At 36.0% G+C, this 26,856-nt stretch overlaps 1 protein-coding gene across 1 annotated transcript in view; it reads right to left on the bottom strand.

The window, feature by feature from the left end:
- The window catches only part of LOC120507592 (sodium channel protein type 2 subunit alpha-like), a 61,746-nt gene extending 44,406 nt beyond the window's left edge, over positions 1-17,340 (bottom strand). The window contains exons 1-4 of the mRNA XM_039720462.1: positions 17,063-17,340; positions 8,682-8,940; positions 7,881-8,134; positions 1,856-2,172 (exon numbers count right to left, since the gene is read on the bottom strand). Of these exons, the coding sequence (XP_039576396.1) occupies positions 1,856-2,122 (267 nt within the window). The 5' untranslated portion in view covers positions 2,123-2,172; positions 7,881-8,134; positions 8,682-8,940; positions 17,063-17,340. The remainder of the gene's footprint in view (positions 1-1,855; positions 2,173-7,880; positions 8,135-8,681; positions 8,941-17,062) is intronic.
- Positions 17,341-26,856: the final 9,516 nt, after the last annotated feature.

The following is a 26,856-nucleotide window of genomic DNA, read 5'->3' as shown; positions in this document are numbered from 1 at the left end:
GGCTTTCTGAAACTTCACTTGTTCAGACAACTTTTATCCCTGAACTTACTTATGCAACTTTATTCTGGAAGCTTTGCAGCTAGTCAAGAAAGAGGTTTATATTCTAAGAATATATATTCTAAGAATTTCCATGGAACTGTTGTTATAACCCAAACCATATAAATTTAAATAACCCTTGACTTAACGCTACTTCTTTGAACTTTAATTTCTTTACATTTCCTTAATAATGTATATACTTGTATTATCTACAGCACTGTTTATTTAACTTTGCCAACTGTTAGGTTATGCAGTTACATACAGATTCTTTCTTTTCTGTTCCCATTACTGAGGCCATAATTTTTAAACCTGTTTTACAAACCAAAGGCAACCACAAATTCAGCCACAAAAGTGACAGTATTATTTGCATGATTTTTATCTAGCAAACAAAGTTTCTTTGGAGTTTAAAGTATTTTATGCCTTGATTTTTTAGTGGCTGAAGATCAAATTTCTTATCTTGATGACAGCCTGGAATGCTTCAAGCCATCAACAGAGCAACTGTGTCCAGTTCTTTCTATTTCAGAGAGATAGGAAAAGATAGTCCCAAGTACTCCTCCATAAAACACCTTCTGCATTTTTTAATTTAGGGGTGTTATCCATCTTCATTCATTCTCCTGATCCACAACACTTTGCAGTCTATCAGAAACTGAGAGAACATCTTGATGCTGCTAAAGGAGCATACAGAAATAAACAAGAGCATAGAGGAAAACTGGCTCTTATTGCTACCTGTACTTTCACTGATCAGTGCAGGACTAAGGTACTTTTACTTGTTCCCAGGTTGGATTATTTCAGACACTGGAGGATTTTAAAACAGTCTACAACTAATCCCAGCTATGGAAATATGCTCGTTTTTTTCCTTGTCTTTCTCTTAACTCAAATAACACCCGTCCATTTCCAGCTGCATGCATCATTGCTACAAGACCAAAACCAATACACTCTACTGCAGAAATGACTTGTAAAAAGTCAAACTTTTTACTTGAATGAGTCTGTTTGAACTACCTTTTCTATCTCCTAGTCCCTGACTTGGGGATCATATGAAAAGGAACACTGTGTATGGTTGTGCAAATTGGAAGGGAAAATGCATCTCTTTTAGGAGCCTGCATGTGTTGCATTCACACATGTAACTTAGATATATTGCTTTTATTTCAGACCTCTTTGCTCTGGTCTTTCTGTATGAAAACTCTTCAGAACACCAGAAATGTGGTTTTTTTAATTCCTTCCTCAAAAACAAGCTTTTCCATGGTCTTCCAGAGACTTCTAAATAACAGCTCTGCAGCAGAAATCTATCATAGCAAACCCAAGCACCTCAAGCAATAGTTTGCATTGTGGTATTTTTGTATGACCCTACATTTACAGAGTCTCTACATGCTACAAATATAGAGATAAATATATTTCATATGTATGTTTGCATGTGTTATATAGCTATACAGAAACAAACAATATGGTTACAGTCCTCTATTTCACTAACTTGAGCGGATGCTAGCTTGTTATCTACAACTATTTCCCTTGCAAAACCATGCTTAGAACATCGCTTTTGTCATATCCAGTCTTACTATTACATTGAAATAAAGAAAATTCATTCTGTGCTTAAGTTCAGGCAAGATCAAGGAAGACACATCTTCCTTACAATGAAATAAATAGCAAGTAACTCAACAGAATTGAAGAAGTTACAGTATGGAAGGGCATAAATCAGTTCTGTTAAATAAAAGGATGGCTCTGGATAGCTAGCAGATTGATAGTTCTAGCCATCATATTTTGTGATTAACTTTTCTAGTGTATAAAGTTATATTCTATTTCATGAAAAAGATAGTTCACTCACTTTTTTATTGATATAATATGGGTCCAGGTCTTCCAAAGGTTCAGATACCATTCCTGGAGGTATGTCACCATAAATAAATGGCAGTGTCTTTCCTGCCTCCAAGTCACTGTTTGGTTTTGGACCATTTTCATCATCATCATCTGTATGTTCTTGCTTGGGCTTTTTAGCTTTTTCTTCTGCAGCACGCTTTTCAATAGCTGCGAGGGAATCTCTAGTAAAATAGCGGAAGCTTTCAGGTCCAGGTGGTACCAGCAGTGCCTGTGCCATGTTTTCATCCTGCAAATTTAATTACTTTTAGCTTCTTGCATAAGAATGACCTATAAAAGAAAATTAAATAATTTAGGCAAGCTAGATTATACCAAGAGGAAAAACCCCAACATTTGGTCAGAAACTCTTTCCAGGCTTAAATAGAAATAGAAGCAGCATATTTCAAGGCTGAATGGCAGTTAAATGCAAATGCTCAGAATTTGTTTTGATATTTTATAAATTATTTTTCAGCTTTTTCCTGCTGATACAGAAAAAGACATTTCTTTTTCTGCCCCCAGATACTGCTTTGCTTGTGTCCTTGGACACTCCCAGATAGAACAAACTGCTGATAAAAGTGTTTTAACCATACAGCTTTTTTTTTTTTTTTAACAGCAAGTATAAATGCATATTCTGTGAGGTACTGCTGAAAATTGTAAACCTACATTCTACAACTTAATAGATTTTATCTTTCCATATTTTTTTAAGTATCAGTAATACAACTTTATAAACATCAATACTTTCATTAAAGTAAAAGATTTGCACAACTGGTGCTCTTTAAATGACAACAACTGAATTATGGGAGGAACAACCATAACTCTTTCTTACTGACACTTAACTGTGGTGAAGGCTAATATTAGATCCCAGAGCAGCTTAGGCTGCATTTATTGACTGTTAGCTGTGAATCAAAACCACAGGCCTTTTAAGTAAAAGTAAACAGCATGTATAATCAAGCCTATATGGGAAAAGATGCTGCTTCTGATTCTTTGCAAGGCAAGTGTCATAGTATTATTTCAGACTGAAACTAGTCCAAAACCTAAGACTCTGGTTCACTGTGAATGGCTTTAGTACCAGTGGTGCAAGATGCTGCTTTTTCCTGCTCTCTGCATTGAACTCTCTACTGTACAGAAGGTCTCTTTATGAAGTCCTGCAGTGCATCAACTGAAAGCAGTGTTATTTTTCTCTCTTCCAAGTCCTTCTGCAGCAAGATCAGTTATTTAAAGTGATGTACTGTACAGCACAGTTGAGAGGTTTGAATAGCTGGAGGGAGAGAATGGTAAAATGAAGGCAGATATGGTTAAATAATGCTGCCACCAGGCAATAAATTAAAGCCTTACTTGGTGTCTACTTTGCAACAGTTTACAGCATACTGTTGTAAAAATGTTAGTTATGAGAACTAATTTTAAGAGTGAATTTCAATGCTTAACTAAGGAGCTTGAATTATGTTTTCTGTTACATGAAGCCATATAGCGTTTGCTGCATTACTTCATGAATGTGCAACATATGTATCCTGGAGATGGCACATGTAAATTTGAGATATTATATTCTGCTCATTTGCACTCATTCAGTAGTCCTTCTCCTACAGCTTCTTGCCTGTCTGAGGCAGTTTGTAGAAATCCACACACATAGAGACACACCCAGTGCCACGGTAATGATCTTATCAAATAAGATATGTGAAGGCTGAAGGGGATGTTAAAAAGTGCTTGAAAAACCTAGAGTAAGGAACCAGAGGAAAGAAATGAAACAGCATACTCCTAAATCTGAATTACCAATCCCATGACATGGTAAGGACTCATGCTCCTATGCCACCTCAAATCTTAATCTCTGGAGTGGGTTCACAACACAGCATCCATCAGTGTGTAGGATCAGCACTGAGGTCACTGAAATAATTTAGTCAGTAGATTACAGCACCAAGCAGATAAGTAATACACAAGCAGAACCAAGATACCTGACCACAAATTCAGAATTAAAATACTCTGTAGTGTAGACATGAAGAAGAAAAAATTTATCTCAAGGAATATCCTGGAGAACTATGAGTTCATGTAATGTGCAGAATGACAGAGACCTTGGAGTGGCTGGAGATACAGATGCAGTATAAAAGCAAAAAGTAAATTACAATGCCAGCCAGAGTCTCCAGCATGCAACTTTATCACAGGTTTCTACGCTGAAATTTCTGCTACGATTTTTTTTTCTTTGTACAAGATGAATGCCTTTGCTAATCCCTTTTGAAAATTAATGTAACTCCCAATTATAAGAATCCTAAACTCAAAGTTGTCCCTTCTTTTTAGAATTAAAAGCACACTCATTTTCTGGATACAGTCCTTTGATTACTACTTTTGCTCATGCAGGATTAATGAACTATGAAGATGTCTGAGGTTTCTCCTTGGTCTTTCTGAATAATTCATTTATTTATTCCCCATTTTACAGGTCTGTGATTCAACTTGTCACTCTAGGTGCCTTTTCTATGAAACTAGTCTCAAAAGATACATCCAAATCAAGTCATTAATGTGTATTTCTTGTCTTTATAATTCAATGCATTTGTTTAGGCTACTTTTCATCCACTAACTGTTACAGCTATGAATGCTGTAACAAAATGCATTGTTACAGCACATAAAGGATATGTATTTGTATTTCTTGAAATCCACAAAGGAGCCAATGACTGACTGGGGAAAGTAATGGCAAACTTAGGGATTCACTGTATTTCACAGGGAAAAAACATGCCCTAAAAAAAAGTTTCCCTGACGAGTTGAAAACATTACTTGAGACCTGCCTCCACTACTGTCTAGTGCAATTATATCTTTTCTTTGCTGTTGCTATTACACAAGAAGGTTTTTCCTATACTAAATATGCCCCAAGCATTTTCATTTAGCTTACAAAGCTTAACAGAACAACACAGAAATATGTATCTGATTACAGTTTCTATACATGCATTAATTTAACAGAACTATGAAACAGAAGTTGTGCTGTTGCCTGTACTGAGCCCTAAACAAGCTCTTTGCAATCCTTGATTCATGAACTGCTCATCTGTTAGTGATAGCTTTCCTCTCCTTCCTTCACTGGTTTTAAAATTGCTTGTTATCTGGTAACTAAACTGCCAGGACATGAATGGTATTAGGCAGAATTCAGATAGTCTGTATATCTAATAATTCAGAGACACTGTCATTAAAAAACAATTTTTAAAGAAAAAGTCTCAAAACTACATGTGGTCCAGGCCCCTCAGTACCATCTGCTGCTCAGCAAAGAGAGTTCCAAGTATTTGAAATACAATTCTAGTTTATATATCATATATGTAATGCTTTATAATTTAATACATTTCATCAGAAAAATGAAATTCCCATTTATTAAAGACATGCTTTTGCCATTTAGTTGTAAATTAGCATTTCATTCTGTAAGTCCTTCTCCAGTTTGCTTTCAGTCCCTACCTTTAAATAATAAGACTGAGCAATAAACACTATCTATATGTTTTTAATTTTATACATATTTCAGCCAGTTATGTCCACTGATAACTTGTTAAATTTTATTTCTAATATAACAATCTTCTCATCATTTACAGAAGATGAGTCAGAAAGTAAGTAAAGTATCTTAGCTAACAGTGTCAAATTAATTTTTCTGTATCTCTGAAAAAGCCAGAAGAAGTGGCCTGAAGGTATCTATTTTTATGATACCTTAAATAGGGCAAATGGTAAAAGTGAAGTACCAGTCTAAGTACCAGGTAGATACCATGATTGTTTATTCAAATCTTCAGGTTATCTACATTTTGCATGAAACTGCATACACCCCCTTCAAAATTTTCAGGGTGGAGAAACAGCAAACCTTGCTGGGTTTTTTTCCTTTAAAGTACTGCTTGCTAAAACCTTGAAAAAGCTGACTACTGAGATTTTCATTCCATTAAAACTGTAACAGTTGATTAGGCTTGGAGTAAGTGTAAGGATGGCAAATGGAATCTGCAAAATAACCAGCTATCCTAATTTTCTTATGGTAATCTTTTATTTGAGAAACTGTAATTTGGAACTAGTGCTTTCCCCTATGCCAAGCCTTTAGGATCTCTGATGCTAAAGCTTGGATTAAAAACTTTTCTCTAAATCACTAGTGTTAATAAGACCAGCTCTCTCAATGGAAGTAAAGCTATTTGTCCAAATCAAAGGGTGGGTCTCCCACAGGAGAAACAGCAGGACTAGTGGCACCACTACCTCAGCATCAGCTGGAGATTGCTTTCTGCTGTTTACAAATAAAAACTGTAGATCTTGTGTGCTGATACCAGAAAAATACCTCAACCCAAGCTCTTACTGTCCCGAGGAGGGCTAAGATACCAGAGAGCATGTGCTGGGACAGTCTGAAAAAATGAGTCATCTTAGCTCCCTCTCTTAGTGTTTGGGAAGCTGCTTTGCAAAATTCAGGTGTTTGTTTTCTGGAAGTGAAGGTAAATTACAGTTAAATTACAGTTCTCTGATCAAATTCCAAAACAGGAAATGCTGCCTGCAGTTTGTTCTAGAAATAAAAGGATAGATAAATATTAGTTGCTTGTGAGAAGAACTAAAATTAAATATATTAATTGAAATTTCTCATGGCTTTTGTACAGAGAATAATTTCATGAAGAAAAATGTGGTCTGAAATATTTTTTTAAGTTACAGATCATTATCTTTTCATATTTGACATTTACCATAGTTTACCATTTATCCTGGCATATTTACCCTATTTTTTACTGCTTTAAAATTTTCTAGTAAAAAATGGAATTACAAAAAGATCAAAGAGACTCAAAATGTCACTGCTGTAGTGCACCGTGGTAAATACAATGCAATGCGGATTTCTTTGAGATATCTAAAGAGACATTTAGTTAAAATTAGCTGTGGGTCCTAAGGCAAGGAATACATGAAAGCTGGCTTCATAAAAATAGGTATTTCAAGGAAAGGAGTGATTTCCTCCAAGGTGAAAACAGCCTCCAGAACTTAGCACCTGGTCAGAACCTGCCTCTTTAAACTGTAATCTAGTAAACTTTGACAATTTGTTTTTATAGGTCCTCCTAATACATAGGATTTATTTTGTTTCTTCCATTAAGTTCAACGTTTACTATTGATCAATTGTGTAATATTTTAGATTATAATTTATCTGTAGCAATGACAGTATTTATATTTTGCATTTTTGTATGTATTTTTACAGTCACGCTCAGTAGCCTATAGGCATTAGTGTTACATAACTATTCAAAATAAAAATAAAAACAATGAAATCACTACCAGGTGTTTATTAATAAAATTAATAAATATCAGAAGACAAAAAGACTTGTTATGAGAATATGAAATCAACCAGTAAGGGTATGTCACAGAAATAATATTCCTTCATAAAAACTTGCTTTAAAATTATTTAGGAGGGGGTGATTTAAAATAGGTGGAAACCTGGCCAAATAATAGTAAATGTAGTAAAAGCTTCAGTTGCTTCAGGGTTATTACATGCAATCTTCTTTCACGTTCTCAGTAATGACTTGAAATTAGGTGTGAAAGTACATTAACTAAAGCTTAAGAACCCCAACCTCAGCAAAAGAAAACACTGGAAGACTTTGGAAATCTGTGCAGAGTATGTTACATGAGGTTCAGTGTGATTGGTGAAAGACCAGGCAGATGGGAAAACACTCAAAACAGATTAGATTACAGACTGGAAGCAATTTCAGACCTGTCTGAAAGATCCAGAAGCTGCTTCTTGGGAAAATATTGCTGGACACTACTCCCTCTCAGCAGACATAAGAGAAAGGGTCTCTTAGTCCATCAGCCTAATTGGAATACTGTACTGTAATCAACATTTTGTAAATACCTTCCAACATTAGAGATCCTTGCATTCAAAAGAAAAAATAACTACAATATATGCAACTCAAATTTCTATAGCTGAACCTCATAAATGTGTTAATTTCATTTTTCCACTGGTATTTTAATGAAGATATGTAGCAGAATATCAACTAGCCATTTTTTGCAATGAAACATTATTTCTGGCTGAGAAGAAAAGACTGTCTTACCTTTATTTTTCTAAGAAATGCCAAATCTCAGAATTTAACTTCAGTATCTTTTGCTAATGTGAAAAGAAAAAGGCTGCATTTCTGGCAGAAAATGAACTGGCAAGGAAGGATTCTCCTTGGGACCTGAAGCTTCTTCAAGACTGCAGTTCCTTCAAGATTTTCTCATTCTTTGTTCCTGTGTCCAAAGCTTCTCAAAAATTAATTACAGTAGACAAGGGCAAGTCTACATATTCACATAGACGTATTTTTCCAACCTGAGAGCACTGAGAAGTAAGAAAAACAGTAATGAAAATTAGTTCTTTCACAAAACCTAACAGAACAAAAGTACTTCAAGAATATTCTTTAAGTGTGCATTTCAAAGACTTCCCCTCATCTTTTACCTGCATGCTTTCACTAAAAGGGAAAAATAGTCACTAGTAGTCTTTGGTAGACATGGGATAAGACATGGCAGCTGGTAGTTCCTGGACTAACACGAGTGTTCTCACCTGTCATTTTGGGAACTGAACAGTGTATCCTTACCCCCAATGGATTTACTGTCTTTAAGCAGGCATGGAAGTTAATTAACTATATATTTGAATGAATATATGGGTACTTCTTCAAGTTATCTATCATTGAGATTGCTGGTACAAATGCTTTTCTTTGTGCAACAAAATTTTTCTTCCTTGCCAAGTAATATATCAGAAAAATGTAGTATCTTGTAATGATGCAAGAACCTGAAGAGCTGGCCAAAGGTTGGCCATGTGTTCCTCAGTCTTTAACAATCTGGGTATCCAGTTCATTAAATTTAAATAGTCTACTTACATCTTACACATATTAGTCTTCAGCCATTGAGATTCAGATGAGCTGTCTTTAAGACATTTATTCTCATTTGGATATCTCATCTAGATATACTTCTGGGGTCTTTTTTTACTGTTTTATGTTGTTATTTTGCTTTTACTTCCAGAGAAGAGAAGAAGAAGAAGAAGACATCCCTCTCTTTTAGGTCTCTGCTGTTGTGAAAGCAGCTCTTAAAAATACTTTTCTCCAAATACAGTGAGCATGAACAGCCACAGTAGAAACTCTGTAGATAAAATAAAGAAAATCTGAGTAGACACAGATCAGGTCAGAGAGAACACAAAAGGTGGGAAAACAAAAAGTGAAAGCTTTCTCTTAGATCACTGCTTTTCTTACTCTTAAAGACAGAGGATCTCCAAGTACTTCAAGTACAGAGAATATGTTTCAAAAGCTAACTCAGAATTTGCCTATCAATCTAGAATTGCATTTTCAATAAGTGTTTCAATATACAATAAGTGTTAACATAATTAGAGCTTCCACTGTTTAATAATGTGACATAAACTCATCCCAGTGATGGCTAAGAGCAAATTCTTTCAATGCTTTGCTCATTTTGAGTGAAGCACTGATCAGCACATTTTGCTGTGGTGAGTCACTACTGGAGAGGCTCCACTGAAGACATCTGAAAGCTGTGTCTCCAGAACTGACCTCAGGGAATCATGACTCTGCCACCATTGATACTTATGCACCAATGCATATTTTACACGGAATGCAGCTTTCCCTGGGGGTACAGACGGGACTTCCCAATCCCTGACTATTGGGTGCATCTGGATTCTGCCTCTCAAGCAGCACTGTGGCTGAAATTTGATCTCATGGTCAGATACAACAAAATGTTTAAGTGCTTCTGCTCAAAAGTTTCAAAAGAATATGTAAGGGATTCTAGAGGTTTCTAATAAAAGAACAATCACTCATGCTAAACATTCATATGACATTTATTTTCATCAAAAAAGGGAGTGTAACTTCTTTCCAGTTGTAAAATATCTGCTAGTTCACAAAATGCTGAGGAATTAATTTTTAATGTGAGAATTATTAACAACACTAGAATAACAGGTAAATTCAACAAATCTGTATTTTGAATTAAAGCACAAGGCAGAGAACCCTTTTCCACATGTAAACCCAACCTTGTCTCTACCTCTATGCATCCTGGTAATCTAAGTTGTAGTTACAGCAAAACTTGAAGGAAGCTGAATTGTGTGTACTTTGTCGAAATTTACAGTAGACCTAGGCCATGTCAGTGTAATTTCATTACAGGATTTCAACTAATATCTCATCTCATATAGTTTTTCACTTTTTTTTTTCTGTATAATTTTCAATACACTAAAAACAACAACCAACAACAACAAACCAAACAAAAAATAAACAAAGAAAACCAACCAAAAAACAAACAAAGCCCCCCCCAAGCAAATTTAAAAAACCAAACCCCAAACCTCTAGGGTTTTTTTCTCGATCTAATATCTTTGGTTCTCACTCCAACACCAGAAATTTTCATAGATGAGTCCAGACTACACAGTTTTACTGTAGCTGAAAGTGAGGACAGAAAATTATTTTGGCTGATAATTTGTTGACCAAAATATTTTTATTTAGGGTAGCTTATCTTCATCTCCCAAGAATGAATCATGGGTAAAATCTCAGGCCTAGTCAGAGGTGATTCCTGATGGACAAATTACATTGATTCTTTCATGTAGGGCTCTTTCCTGAAGTCTTCTGCATATATAGCATGAACATTTAGTCTAAAACTGGTTAGAATATGTTTCAAATTATGAGACATGACATTCCTTCAAAGAATGTTTCAAACTATATCCTCATGCTCTTTATCTCCCTTTCAATGTAATGATAAACTGGAAAGAAATGGGGTTATTCAAAATGAGATTTTCTTATAAAGACCATTATAGCACAATATGCTAGTGATTGTGCCACAATAAAACTGCAGTGGGCAATACCTAAATATATCACAATATTGATTTCACTGTATAAGAGAAATAGAAAGCTCTGTTTGTAAAGTAGTACTCTTTTATAAATTTTTCTAGGGAAACTTACAAAAATGCACTTGCAATGGAAAACATTGCTTATGAATTTCAGAAAAAAGAAACAAACTAAACTTGGAAAATTAATTGAATCAGTAAGAACCATGCAGCTGAAACACTTACTTTCCTAGTCTTACTATGCTGCAGAAGCTAGTCAATACAAAATATGAAAGAATAAACTTCTTCTAACACAAGATTAATGGACTGTATTTGGAATTTGACAGTTGTCTAGGAAACCAAAGGGGAAAAATTGGAACTTCTGTTTGAGAGGCTCACACAGAGTCCTTGGCTGAATGTGATCATTACTACACAAGGAAGAAAATGCACATAAAGTCAACATGAAAATAGAGTGCTTTATACCCAAGGTTTAACCCAGCATAGGAATGATGCGCATGGATTTCTCCAAGGCTTTGTTTCAGGTGTCATGGAACTGCCTAATAAAATATAATCAAGCCTTAATTCTGGAATGTTTTACAAATAGAGTATGGAATATATCTAGTCTCTACCTGCATGTAATAAAACTAAACGTGCAATGCCTGTAAGTTACAACTTCCACCATCTCTCTAAAAGTTATCTCTTATAATGTTGAAATTTCGGTATATTAACAAAATATTGTACTAATTAGAGGCCTATAGCTCTAAGTGATATGTGCTATGGAACGATAGCTAGTGCTGTAGCAGCTACTAGAATTCTAGTATTCTACCTACTATAATACTAACTAAAGCAAAACGATAGGTAGGAAATACAGGGCAAGTGATTTAAAATGGTGTTAGCAAAATAATTTCAGGAAGACTCCTTTAATGCTCAGTTACAGCTTCACTCAGTAGGTAAGAATTTCCTTCATAATACAGGCTGAATTTTATTTATATTGATTTCGGTCAGAACTTTTGTCTCAGGTCAGATTTCTTCATGTGAGCATTTTGGCTTTAAATATCAGTGACAGGCTTTTCTTTAGACATTTCATTTAAATGACAGTAAACATTAGGATTGCCCTCCTTCAGTTCAATCTGACCTTGGACTCTTGGGCCCTTTTGAAATTGCCTACTTATTTCTGTCATCAAATTTACACCACTCAGACATAAAAATAACATTACTGATTGCCTTTCTATCTGTAAAGCCTAGTACTTTTGCTTTCATCCGTCATAAACAAGTTTTGAAAATTACTGGGCTATTAAGTAAGAATAAACTTTAATTTTTATTTTTTTTAATTTTCAAAGCTGTTTGTGATGAGGGGAATTTATTTTACTCCTTGATAAGGTGCAAGAGTGTAAGTTAGGTGTATACCTTTACTCACAATTTAAAAGTGCCCTCTATGTAATTTAAAGGTTATCACACAACTTAGATTTAGAGCATTATTCTTCTTTAAGGAGTGCTTTTCAATGGAAAACACGCTCAAATATCTGCTGAAATAAGCATAATTTCCATCTGTCTATCCCTGAGTGCCACTGTGGAGTTAGGTTAACTTTGCTAAAGTGTACAGGGATTCTTATTTTCTGTGACTTAATATCCTAATTTTGTAGTCTGCCAGTTTTATCTTTACTATTTAGCCACTGCACAACAACATTTAAAGAAAAAAGTAAGTGTTATTGATAATAATAACTGTGGAGAAATTTCTGTGCTCAAGGAAATCAAGTTTGTATCATGTTAATTGCATCTGAGAAAAAACCCTGTGTTTTTATGTGGGACACAGACGAATTCACATTCAGGTTTCCAAGACCGTCACACATATATTTCAAATATTTATAAAAAGGGATAAAAATATTCTTGTATCAGAGTCTTGATACAGTTACACAGTTGTCCTCTGTGACTGGCTTTTGAGTAAGCAATGAGAGTTGTTTGTCAGGAAAGCACATTCATTTAGCATCTGAAACCTTTGTCTTTGGACGTATTTAAAACTGGACCAAGAAATTTAGGATCCTCTGAGTATATTTTTAACCAACACAAATTTGGAATTCCTCGGTGTGTCCAAACATTAAAAGATAGTACAACAATGCCTAAGAAAGGAGAGAGTTTTCAGGATATGCAAATCTAGGCAGGCAAGAAATTGGGGCATGGGGCCTCAAATTCAGACTACATGGACAAAAAAATTTCTGCTTCTATTCCAGGACTACCAGGCAGTGAAAGGACATAATTTATGAGAAATGGTGACAGACTTTCCCTCAATTAATACATCAGCCAGGCTACATAGTGCTATGTTGCCCTACATAAAAGGAACTATTTTTTCCTGTGAATATTTCATTTCCTAATTTACTTCTTCATCTGTATTTCTGTAGTGATTTGAACACAAACTTGCAACTTCCTAGAATCCTATATAATCATACATAATATTATTTTATGGTTAAGAAGATAAAGGAAGTTTCTTGCTTCACATTGTTCTTAAAATAAATTATGCTAAAAGACCATGAACACTGATCCTCGCCACACTGAAAAGGAGGGCCTTAAAATTAAATAAGCAACACATAATTTAGGTGTAAATAATCTATAAATGGCAATTGCCTGCAGTGTATACTTATCCCATGATCCTTCTGTTGTGCAGTTATAATGGGTATGTATGGTAAAGGGGATCACAGAACCAATAGTGCTGATGCTCATTCCAACCATTTTCCTTACTGGAATCTGTGATATCCTCTCAGATTTACCAGTGTGCCTCATTACTTTCACTCAGGAAATCTTGTAAAGAAATGTGAGGATGCACCTCACAGACAGGGAGTCAGCTGTATGTGCTCCTCAGCTGATCTGTGCTCACACAGTAACTTCAGCACCTGTGAAACTGCAGCCTTGCTGAGCAGGTACATCATCTCTGCAACTGATATATCTGGCATGTGCCAGACCCATGCATATGGACTGTACACTCAATACAGGCATATTCAAAATGTGACCATTTGATAAGGGTATATGACATCCAGAACGCTGACCCAAAGATACAGCAGGAAAATAATTCCAGTTTGAAAAGGGGAAAGTGCACATGGTAGCTCCATGATTGTACTTACCAAAGTAAAATGACTCAGTCAAAAAAATACCAACAGCAATAAAGAATTATTAACTATACAAATAATTAATCTGATCATAAATGACCTTTTCCTTAAGCTTTTACACGTGAAAAAGCCTCATAACCTCTTTAATTAAAGATTAACTTTTTTAGTTGCATTTTTTACTGTAAAACATATTCTGTGATCTTTCTTAGTTGTGAACAGCAATTTTTTGTAAGAAGATGTTACCAAGATGGGGACCACATTAAAGTTTAGCAATAATTTAAATCTCTGTTTTGGGGTGGATTATCTGCTCCTTTTTGCTTGAGATTTCAATCTTCAGGGGGGTTTTTGCTGTTGTTAGTTGGTTGGTTGTGTTTGTTTGTTTGTACTGTGAAGAAATAATTTGAGGTTGCATAATGAAAAAAGCAAAACGGGATACTATTGCGGCCTAGAATTCAACTTGCTTACTCCTATTTAGGATTACAGTGGTAGTACATTAGTAGTACACATTATGGTTACTCAAGAGCATATGCTGTACCCACTCTATATTTATATTTTCAAGTATCACAGTCCCTGCCTGAGCTGCTCCTATCCCTATTCCCTCTGCCTTACCTCACCATAAGGCAAGGAAAGTCAAGCAATAACACTATCACTGTAATATACTGGAGATTCCAGCTGTTCATAAGGAACATTTTGATGAAAGCAGATGAGCAGGTTGCATGCTGCCAGCTCCAGTGTCAAGGTCCTATGGGAGTCCTATTGGTAAATATCAAACTTAGACATGCCATTGCAAGGTGCTTCACAGCTTTTAATCAGGAGTAGATGCAATGCATAATATCAGGTTTCCAGTTAAGAGAATGCCTTTTTCCTACACGTGGTTTTTAGGGTGGTTGCCAGTTGATTTGATGGACACCACAGCTCAGACTGTGTACTTGTGTTCTGTAAGCAGCCTGAACTAGTGGGCAACAATTTTACTATGATGCTTCAAACAATTTATTTATTCAAGTGAGGATGAAAAAACCAATGTATCTTGCAAATGGCAACAGTATACATTACTGATTAACAGCTGTAAGGTAAAAAAACAAACCAGAATAGTTACACTGAGTGGAAAATAAGCTAACTAGAATTTTTTAAGTTAAATTTGTAACTTCTAAATATCATTTTGTGATGAAGAACAGAGTAAATGCAACTTTCTGAAACTTACTTTCAATTATCACTGTCAGAATTCAGAAAATATACAAATAAAGTATACCAAATATCAGAAACTTGCATTTATTCTCCTTAGGTTTAAATGAAGCAGAGTTCAAGCAATTATTTTCCTTTGTCATCTTATGGCAAGAAGAGCATACAGATAAAAGAGGCCAAGATTTGTATGTTAGAACAAGGTCACAACTTGCTTGCCTTGTACATGGCTCTCTTTTGGTATCTGCTACTCACTGATTCATCAAAAGTTGTGGGACTCCAGTAACGTCATTAGTACATAGCATACACACAACAAATTACATCGGGCCGAGATGGGAGCAGCAGAAGGAAATGGATATCATCAGTCAGAAAGTTCCATCTTACATCCCACTATTCTTTTTTTCTTCAAAAATCCTTGCTCTTTTGAGGGCAAATAAATTTCTCTCCATGCCTAATCTTCATAAGGTAAAAGTTAACTCAGCTAATGCCATCTGTGAAGAAAAAGAGGTGAAAGCACAAAAGGTGTCACCACTATATTGATTAAACACACCCTACTTTTTATGCTTTTTTCTTTCCCTTGGTATTTCCCACTCCAGAGTACCTGATAATATACAGAAATGACCAAACTGCCACTCTGACAACCTTAGAGGGCACAGGGGAATTGTTTCATGTTCTTCACTGAAAATGTGAAATTGTCTTTCTTTGCTAACATCTAGGATTACCTATACAGAATTTTGCAATACTGACCTTAATTGGCAGAGCTGAGAAAATCAGTAGAGGGACCTAACGTCGGCTCATTGAGGGAAAAATTGTAAACTGACGACACAAGCATGATTTCTGTAAATATCACAGCCTAATAAACAACATGTCTGTTTAACAGGTGCTATGAAGCTTCAAATTACTGCAGCAACTCACATTCTTCTCTTTAACAACCTTCCATTCCAAAATGGAGATGTGCAAGAGAGCAAATATTAAATATTAAACTGTTAGAGTTAAAAAGTCCCTTCTGAAACAGTTTTCTTGACAAGTCAATTATGAAAGCACAAACGTGATATGTTTCTAAAACAAGCATCATTATTACTGATTATTTATCTTGAAGTTAAACAAGGATACCCCAAGCACCATAATGAATACGAATTAAAAACTTCTTTCTTTCACATCATTACTTCAGGTACAGGCCTTGCTTGCTAATCTGAATATCACCTGAGACCAATCCTGCATTTTTATATATATATATATATATATGCATTGAGGACGTGATTTATAAACTGTGGGCTCCTTATTCTGCTGTATGGGCTTTTTTTAAGGCATTTTTTCCATTGTTTTCTTTTGGAATGATTTCCAAATCAATATTAACACATGTATCTCTAATGTCTATGTGTGTCTGTAGAACCACTACTGAAAAAAAGAATTCACGTATCAAAGTGATCTTCAGTAGATATTGTCCTTTTACCTTTAATAACTGACAGCTTTAATTATTATGGTAACAATGAATGACACAATAGATGAATGGACAATGAAATGAAGAAATATAATAATTCTTGTGTTGATATCTCCAAACAGTCCTATTAAGAAGCATATATTAAGCTTGGCAGTAATAATACAGACAAAATATGAACTACACATTTGGTGTAGACGTCTGGTTAATAAACAGTCAGTGAGTCCATTCTTTCCTACACACAACCATGAAAAAAATTGCACAGAAAGAAAATATTTATATTTTTTTACAAAATTTAGCTAATAAGGGAATTTCTTCAATTCAAAAGAATTTCTTTATATATATATATACACCAGCGTAGATTTTATCCCTGAATCATCAGAATCCTGAGTCTGAATATCACCAGATTTTTCTTCCTAGGAAACAAGGTCATTTCTATAAAATGCTTGGAATTAATGCTGAATACTTTGATTATAAAATGATCTGATTTTGTGAGGAAGACTACTGCGTTACAACATCACATTAAGAGAACAGACATCAGATTTAACGGGGTTAAAAAGAAAAAAAATCACACCATCATCACAATCAGTCAGTACAAAATGGCTTTGAATTCCCCATTCCATCTTTGACTCTACCTTGACAGCAAACCAGAAGGAAAAATCCAATTCCAAAATGTGGAAAAGATCACGTTGCCACGATTGATTATGGGTAAAATTAAACGTTTTGCTATCTTACCTGATTGAAAGAGAATGAAAAATCACCGCAAAGCCCAGCATCCAAAAATAATGTAATCTATGTCTCCTCCTGAAACAGTCCAGATTTCCATCCACAAAGCCTTACTAATTGATCACAATTTCTGTATTCTCGGTGGAAAACACAGAGACCTTTCCAGAATCCTCTCTGCTTCTGCCTCCGCTTCCTGTTCTCAGCCACCCCACGGTCCCCAGCACGGAGGAGAGCGCGGCTCGTTCCGCGGGGGGCCGGGCAGGGCTGCGGGGCTGCGGGGGCGCGGAGCCGAGCCCGCGGCCCCTGACGTGGCAGCTCCACCTACCGGCGGCGATGGCAGCGCGCAGCCGCCCGGCCTGCAGCCCCCGCATCCCTTGCAGCCTCTGCAGCCCCCCCAGCCCCCGCAGCCCCCGCAGCCCCCGCAGCCTCCGCTCCGCCGCCTCGCCTCGCTCTGCCCGGCGCTGCCCGCGCCTCCGGGAGTCGCTCACTGCGGGCAAGGAGCAGAACAGCACACACCACCACTCCGGTTACTGAATAACCCTTCCGATGACGTTTTTATTAAAATAATTTAATTTGAGAGCCGTTTTCCACATACAATGAACAGAGCATTTGGTTTTAAGTGTGCTGTTTCCTTTAAAATGCATGGGAACGGAGGAATGTGTAAATAACAGACTCCCTAACTGCCTCCCTAACTGGTGTATGCAGAACTTGCTGATTATCTTGATGCTTTCTTATTCGTTAAATACTACCATGTATTTTTGGCACCATGTTCACATCTTTCAAGTGTGTAAAATGTACTATGCTTATGTAAAAAGCAAAGCTCAAAGTCTTTCCCTTAGACAGGCTTCCTGGGCACGTGCAGATTTACATCTGCTTACCTAGAATTCCTCTGGCCATCCGGGGAAGAATTATTAGAGCAGTGGCTCCAGCACCACCTCCTCCATGGGCAGCAGTACTGAGTGAATAATATCCTTCGGGCAGCATATTGTTTTGCCCTGCCTGGCAGCTTGAGGAGTGTTATGTCTGTGGAAAGTGAAGTGTAGAAATGCTGAGCAGTGTCAGAAAGTGTGTGCAATATAATGACTCAAAGCCTTGGGGTAGAGGCTGCTACAGATCCCACCTAATTGAAAATCAAGCTACCAGCTTTCATGTTCAGTCATGTGGGATTTAATAAACAAACATGATTCCACAAAACAAGAATAAATGAGTATAACAAGCAATTAATATCTTGCTTTCTTATAGCTCCTGTAGTTCCTTTAAATGCCTCTTCTGCAGAGCTTAGAAACAGCCCCATTCTCTGTCCCCTGGTCACACAGTTTGTTTTGCAAGCAAGGACCCCAGGGCAGCCAGCACCAGCATCCACTCTGATGGCCTCTAGCAAGTGCCTTCAACTCATGTTCCACATCCCTCATATGAACAGATATCCCCTTTGCAGTTAGCATTTGTCCTAAAATATTTTGTGTCAGTTTCTGAGTAGTCCTTTTGGTTTTAGTTACACTTGCTGTGTGCTTGACAAATACACCAAATTCCTGAATCTGGCAGTAGGAAACAGAAATACATTTTCAAGGGATGTTTATATTCTGTATGCCCAGAATAATTTCTGTATACTAAGTGAAAGAGATGTACCGTCACCTTCAAAATGTTTGGGTTTTGTAAACCTGGGGCATACAGGGACACTTCTGATCATACTGCTCACACAAATCCGCGTTTGCTTCAAAGAGACTTTGTGAGTGTGAACAGTCCACAGTCCTACTAAAAAAAAAAAATAATAAATCCTGTCTTTTTATTTTAATATTATAAACTTATAAACTTCTAGGAGTTAAGAAGGAATATATTTTTAACTAAAAAGTGTTCATTGTCTCTACATAGAATAGATTTTGCCTTCATGGGATTATGTTAATTTAGCAGACCCATGAATGAGAAGCTGGTGTCTGCATTTTAAATTGCTTAGGAACATTTTTTTTGCAAACACATCATGTTTTGCAAATGAAACCAGTCCTTGAATAGGACTTTCATTTGCTTAAATTTCTTTAATTTTTAATTTTTAATCTTAAAAAAAAGTTCCTGGGGGTCTTTGGAAGTTTTCTTTAGAAAGTCTTTATGTCATCATCCAAAGGTAATCATCAACTAGTAACATCAGAGAGTTAAAGGGGAGTAATACATGTTGAATCTGTTTATCCTGGAAAAATAAAGAAATGTGAATGTAAATAACAAACCATTTCAACTTTGTTAAAAAGCATTGTCCTTAATACTAGCTGTGTAATTCCAACAGAAACAAGTCTATGAAAAACAGTTTTGAACCTGAGCTGGTTCAGAGGCTTGATTCTTTGTTAAGTTTTATAAGAGTTTTGTCTTAGAATAGCTAATTTTTGTAAACTAATGTTCCACAAGATGGTTAGACTAACATCAAATTACTGGAGAACCCCCAGTCCTGCTTTTTTGTGGTAGTGTCCTTCTATTTATTGCAATCTTCTGTGATATGCCAGTTGGCACAATGACTGTACCTAATGTATTTGTCTATACCAAGACAGCCTTCTCATAGGTGTAGGTGTGCTATTAGAGAAATGTTATGTCACTAATATAAACAGTTCAATTATCAATCTTCACACTAGAAGAAGAGTTCAGAAAATCTAAGTTTTGTTTGTAGAAATGCTCATGCCACACAAAGTCATGGTAAATGCTCATTTACAGAATCACAGAATGGTTGTGTTGGAAGGGACCTCTGGAAATCCTGTAACCCAACCTCTCTGCTAAAGCAGGCTCACCTCGAGCAAGCTGCAGGATCACATTCAGCTGGGTTTTGAGTATCTCCAGGCAAGGAGACTCCACAGCCTCTCTAGGCAGTCTGTTCCAGTGCTCTGTAACACTCAAACTAAAAAAGTTCCTCGTCATGTTCAGATGGAGCTTCCTGTGTTTCAGTTTGTGCCCACTTCTCTTGTTCTGTCGCTGGGCACCATCTGGTCTCATCTTCTTGACATTCACACTTAAGATATTGTATGCAGTGATAAGATCCCCTCCTGGCCATCTCTTCTCCAGGCTAACCAGGCCCAGGTCATACACAGCTCATGTACAGCCTATATTCCTCCTTATTCATGTACAGACTTTGAATAATGTTCTTAAGAACTTTGAAATCTATCAGTGGAACAGCAGGGCACAAACAAATAGCTATATAAAATTATAATATAAGTGCATCAAACCATCTATATGGAACAACTCCCCCCAAACCCCAGCATTTTTAAATATGAAAATTTCATTTAAAAAACCCTCTATATAAAATGTATATATGTGATCAATAGTATATATACAAAATCTCTCTCCTCCTTTCTTCTGCTTCTCTAGATCTCACTGCCAGATCTGAAAATCAGAAGTGACCATTCAAAAGACAACAACAAATAGGCTGCTTTGACAAAAGTAGTTTATAACAATTCCAGCCTGACACTTGTTTCAATTTAAATTGTGATTACAACTTTTAATGAATCATCACTGAAAGTTCAACTCAGAAATTACATTTAAAAATGTAACTTGAAAAGCCCTGACATTTCTAGATAATCCTTCTGGGAATCCTGCCCCAGGTGCAGTTTTGCTCCCAGTAAAGACTGAATAAATGCAAAGCTATCCAGTCACTTTTAACTAAACAGCTGAAATACAAATGTTGAAATATCTTAGTTCCAAAGTGAAAAATAATTTTGAATAATTAAATATGAATGAATACAGGCCCTGTATGGGGCTTCATAAGGGCAATCCCTGTACATAGCTCACATGTAATTTTTCAGCAATTAAGTCATCAACTTGTTTTAACGTTAAATATTTTATTTGATTAGTACAATTATTTTTTGTCAACAGTTCTCCTTAGTAATTCTCAGGCACTGTTGTGAACTAGTGTACTTAAAGGCACCAAAATATAAGCCATGATATTGTGACCATTCCTTCAACTACTTACCAACATTACCTTTTGAAAGAAATCAAAATTGTGGTATTTAGCCAAGTGTAATAAACATGACTTTAATTCAAGCTCAACGCTGGCTAATATAAGTGCATAAATCTCATCAGTTTCTCTCTCTCTTTTTTTTCCCTCCTTTTATCCCTAGTGTGCCAAAATCAAAAAATCCCTGCTTTTAATAAATTTTGGACCAGCTACTAATGCATATTTACAAGCCATGGACCTGACATAGTAGCTTTTCAGCTAATAATCTGCATTTTCACTTGAGAATCTATTTTAACAGGCCATACCATCTGAAAAATTAGCAATTAGTGCTTTAAATTATTCCTAACATTGTAATAAAGATATATGATTAGCAATCTGCACTTTAATGGTTATAGATTTAAATAATATTATTTTAACAGGCCATACCATCTGAAAAATTAGCTGCTTTAAATTATTCCTAACATTGTAATAAAGATATATGATTAGCAATCTGCACTTTAATGGTTATAGATTTTAATAATAAAATATTATTTTAATATTATGTTATTAAATAATAGTTAAACCCCTCCAACTATTATAGAAGAACCAATAAGAAGGCCATATGCAAGTGGACTCCATTGTGATAATTCCATTCATTCAGTAAAAATGAACTAAAAATAAGTCACAGAGCATAAAACACCCCACCCACCTTTCATATGGGCCTAAGTGCTTCCAAAATATTGATCTCAGGTTACAAGTTTCCTGTCATTCAGATGAATTACAATCACAATCATAAAGTTATCATGAGCTGAACAAAATGTACACAACAATCACCGCTTAGAGATATCTTAAATGTTCTCTTATAAATGCACATACTCTGTTCATATATTTAAAAAGAGTAGGACTCTTGTGTATCTACATTTTGAAGAAATAAAATCATTATATGGAACTGATGTCTAAGTCCAAGATAATTACCAGCAAACAATAATAAAATAACTGATCAATAAAAAAAAATTTCTTATGCCAGTGATCCTCAAGGTAGAGGTGGATCTATCTGCATCACTACTGGTCTTCAGGAGCTTTGCAGCCAACCTCACGTGGCTCTGGTTCACTGCTTGGCTCACTGGTTCACTGCTCAGTGAGAGATTTGGTGAAAAGTTCCATAGGGTAACTGGAAAGATGTAGCTTTCCCACCATATATGTTCTAGATGTTTCTATCCTCTAGTATGTAGTATGCACTGCATCTGCTGCCACTGCAGAAGTAGTTTACAAATTTCCAAGTGCTAGAACCAATATTTCTTCTAATCTTGCTTGATCAGGCTTTTTTATTTTATGTCTATTTCATCACAACACGGAGAATCACAGAAGGCAACTTATTTATTATGAAGTAGGTTTTTTGCATGTCACATGCCTCAAGAACTTACAGGGATACAGGCAAACAGGTTAGGAGGATTTTGAGAAATGTTAGATGTTTATGTGAGTAATAAATGTTAGAACAGGGAACAGGCACTGACTCAGATAATAAGGGTCCAATATCTAAGGTTTGCACTCTTCTTGTGTAACTTCCAGACCTTAATGTATGTATGTGTCTTTGTTCCTCTCCTATGAAATGCAGCTAATTCCTGATGTCAAAGGGGCTATAGCATAAATTAATTTTGTTGGACAACAAAGCTGTAGGGATCAAGAGTGAAGAAATATTTTGTTATTCCTCGTAACGTCCAAAGAGACCAACCAGGCCTAGGAAGTTATTATTTCAAGCACCATATGTTCACAGGACATGGACAATGTTCAAAAGGATCTAACATATATATGACAAGACCAATAAACAAAGATGAAATGAAAGCAATCGATTTCAGAGTGAACAAATACAATTTAAGGTAGGCAGATTTTAAGAGGTGGAGAAATGAATTAAATGATACCTCAGCAACAAGTGCACTAGTGTGCTCTCAGAGCTAGTAACAAAATCTAATAATGTTCTCCCAGGACACCTATAAACAGAGAGATTGCATTCATATGTTTTCATTCCATTTATTGCTACTGAGTCATGTGGTTTAATTGGTCAGATGAAGGGTAATCATCACTTGGAGAGAGGGGAGGTTTTGTTAAGCAAACCTCAAGTTATGATTTATTTATTTGCTAGTCTTTAAAAGCTGGAATGCCTAGAATAATTGCTCTGTTTAATAACATATGCTTGCCAAGTTGATTTTGCTTTAGAAAGTTTCTCTTTGTCTCACAGTACATATAGAAGTTATCTGCACTAAAAATAGTACCTTTATAACTAAACTCAAATATATTATACTGAGAGAGATGACAAAACATTTCAAACAATTTACTCTAGCATGTTAAAGAAAAATAATTGTACTTTGATCTGCTTTTGGCCAAGAATGATAAGGATACAGAACATGTAAACTCTTTGCTGCATGGTGTTGTAAAGTACAGGTACACAATGTCACAGAGAGCAAAGATGGAGGTGATGTGTTCTTTCAAAAACCATTGTACTTATTCCTTGTCAAATCTGTATCCACCATGGGTCATTAAAAGGGACTTCAGTGTTAGCCTCAGGCAGCAAAGAAATTAGTGGCTTTAAAGTTTGAAAATATTATAAATATGCCATAAAATAGTCCCTGCTTCAAAAGTAGATACCAAGACCAGAGAGTTTTTATTATGTTGAAAAATGTTCAGAAATCTTTTAAATTCCAAAGCTTTTTTTTCAGGCAGAGGTAAAATCTGGCAGCCTGCACTAATACACCTCAGATGCAAATATTTTAGATCTGAAAGAAATGTAACAATATTCAAAGATTGTTCATGATTAGTAGTCACCAAAGCAGTTTCTCTTAAAGTAACTGGAACTGAGAAGGGAATATTCTTCATATTTAGAATAACATTAAATTTGTTTCACTTCAATGAGTAATTTGCAAAGGTGACTCTCAGATGTTAAAGGCAAGAATAATAGGCTTCATGATTTTGTAAGAACTAAACAAAGGTCAATAACTTTTGATTGAGATTAATTCATATCTTCTTAAAAGATGACACATCAATAAACCACTGTTCAATAGGTAGACCTGTCTTTTGCCTGAGCAATTTACAGATTTAGGTCTAGAGTTTGAGAGTCAAGAGATTTGTGGATTAAAAAAAAAGATAAAAAGGAAAAGAAAGGGTTTTACATATGGGAAGCAGCTATTTCTTTGAGGCATGTAAACGACAGGCGTAGATAAATGTCTGTTGGCCAGAATAGCTCCAAGCATTGCTCCGTAAGCTTAACATCCCATGTGCTGTGGAAACTGGAGTTTGACCTTTTGCTCCATCTCTTCTGGGCAAATGTTTTTGCATGATTTAATAGAATGGTTATTTTTTATGCAGATGACTGTTAGCCATGCTCTAAGAGGCAAAGAGAAATTTCTGGTAGAAATGAGCTCTATCAGCATGGCTGAATAAGCAGAGAGATTCTTCCAGCTATCCTAGTTTTAGGACACTCGAAGTAAAATCAGAAAATGAGATTTATTCAATGCATATTTGTTTTCATTCCTGTGGAGTTCCTATAATTACTATTAAAATGGTTAATCAAACCAATAAGAAACCATGTTTGTAGCTGTTGTTGGATAGCTTTAGGAGATTTAGAATCAGCTATGAGATCTGTTAGGATCTCTTTGTATCTCTTCTGAAATTTTCATAGAGAGACTCTACTTTCTCATTGTAACTGTTTGAAAGTTTGTGCCACTTTGTGAAAAATTCAGTTTTTACGGGAAAATAAAACCTTAGAAAACTCCAGAGAATCTCAGCAGTTAAGTCTATTGCCTTTTAATTACTGTGGCACTTTATTGTGGTATATGTGAGATCTTATCACATCTTGTTTAACTTTTCACAGAAGATACAGAAAATCAAATCTCATTTTTCCAATAAACTTTAGCACTAAGATGTAATTGCCATATACCTACAGATTATAGAAGTGAGAAGTGAGTAGAAGGATTAAGATTACAGAATAAAAGCTTCTCTGATTTTGTGTATATTTTTTATAATGCAGCTGAAATTCATGTTTATTACCAGTACATCTTTAACCAAATTGCTACTCTACTGCAAAGAATTACATATTAGTACTATCATAAGTAATAAAGATTCATATAATTTCCAAATTTCTTGTACAAGTTTTATCTCACTTTTAATATTACAGATGTTATTAATTCAAATGATAGTTATTTTTTTCTTAGATAGCATAGAAGTTCTTGGTTAGTTTATGATGTTGAATTAATACTCAAATCTTTAATATTACATATTCCAATGAAATTATAATTTTGCAAAAAATACATTCAAAAAGTGACTTTAGAATTAGGCTTTTGAATATCAGCTTCAGAATTTTTGGTCTCAAGTAGGCCTATACGCATTTATGATGTATTTCCACATTTATACAAAGTTATCAAAGTACATCCCAGAGTATGTCGTGCTGTGTGCCCTGCTGCGGAGTGCGGGCACTGAGGAGCGGTGGCCGTGGCGCCGGGCCGCGCTCCAGCACCGCGGACAGCGCCGGCTGAGGGTGGCACTGCCGGCACTTCGCGGGGAAACCCCTCACAAGTGTGAGGAGCTCTGTATAAAGGACTGCTTTAAGGAAAAAATTCCTTCAGGTCAAAACTCATTTTTTGGTGACAACGGGATTTCTAAGATGCTCGGCCCATGCTCACACAATAGGTGTTTTGACCTATTATTATCATCACTTCTTGCATTATTGTAGTATTTTGGAAAACTCATTTTTTGGTGACAACGGGATTTCTAAGATGCTCAGCCCATGCCCACACAATACATGTATTATCACTTCTTGCATTATTGTAGTATTTTGAAGTCCTTTCAGGGTCCAAGATCCCATTGCAGGGCTTGAACAAGCATGAAAATGGACCATTTTCCTGGGACACTCCAAGGCTTTGGGGTGACCGTGATGAATGGTTTAAGCTGACAAAAATATCTGTCCTTACTCAAATGGACTCTCTCTTCAGCTTCTCCCTTGTGTTGACAACACTGATTTTTGTGATGAGTTAGATCATGGATCCCAATTATAAAGTCCACAGTTTTCATCTAGATACACTCGTAGTTAACTCTGCACTTTTTCCTCCCCCAGGCCCCATGTTTTGGTGTGATTAAATTTTCCTCCACAGCTGAGAATTGCTGAGCCAACCCCACATGCAGGTGGCTGCTAGCTGTGTGATGTGACAGAGCAGGTGTACGTGATAGAAATAGAAGATAAAAGTAGAAACAGTCAGCTACACAGCATTCCAGTATAAGGTATCCTTTAGTAACACTAAATCCAACACTGCTATTATAGGAATTGTGGCTAGAGACAACTGGGGTGAGGCAGTCAATTTGTGCATTAGTCTTTTACAACTAATAGTATCCAGAATACCAAAGATCAGTTCTAAGATGCTATAAAATGCTATGGAGCATTGGATTAAAGTAAGTAAAAGAGATCACCCTAAACACTCTTTATTGAGAAATAATGTAACACTCCTTGCTACATCCAAACATCTATTCCTTCTGTCATACTTAACAACTTTTTTTTCCTTCTAGCTTTCAATAAATATATAAATGTCATTTGTGTTTTGCAGGACGTGCATTAGTACATAGTAAAATAAAGATATCTGGCAGTCCCTTGAGTTTTCTGCAGTTACATGTATACTGATGTATTCAAATACTTACCTCATTGTAAAAATTAAAAATAAAAAAAAATCATTGTGTTGTGTACTTTAAAGGTCAAGGCAGTTTTCAAGACTTGGTGAGCACTGCTCAGTGCTCCCGTGTTTACAGCTGTGTACTCGAGGGTAACGGCGCGCAGGCTGTGCGGGCTCCAGCGCGCTCGGTCCTGCCGGGAGGTGGAGCCAGCACGGAATCCGCTGCCGCTTCGTTTCCTCCCTCTCCG

Source organism: Passer montanus, unplaced genomic scaffold (genome assembly GCF_014805655.1).
Source record: "Passer montanus isolate IOZ18808 unplaced genomic scaffold, ASM1480565v1 scaffold1, whole genome shotgun sequence".
NCBI classification, from domain to species: domain Eukaryota; kingdom Metazoa; phylum Chordata; class Aves; order Passeriformes; family Passeridae; genus Passer; species Passer montanus.
Note: the sequence above shows the minus strand (reverse complement) of the source record. Positions and strands in the feature narration are given on the sequence as shown.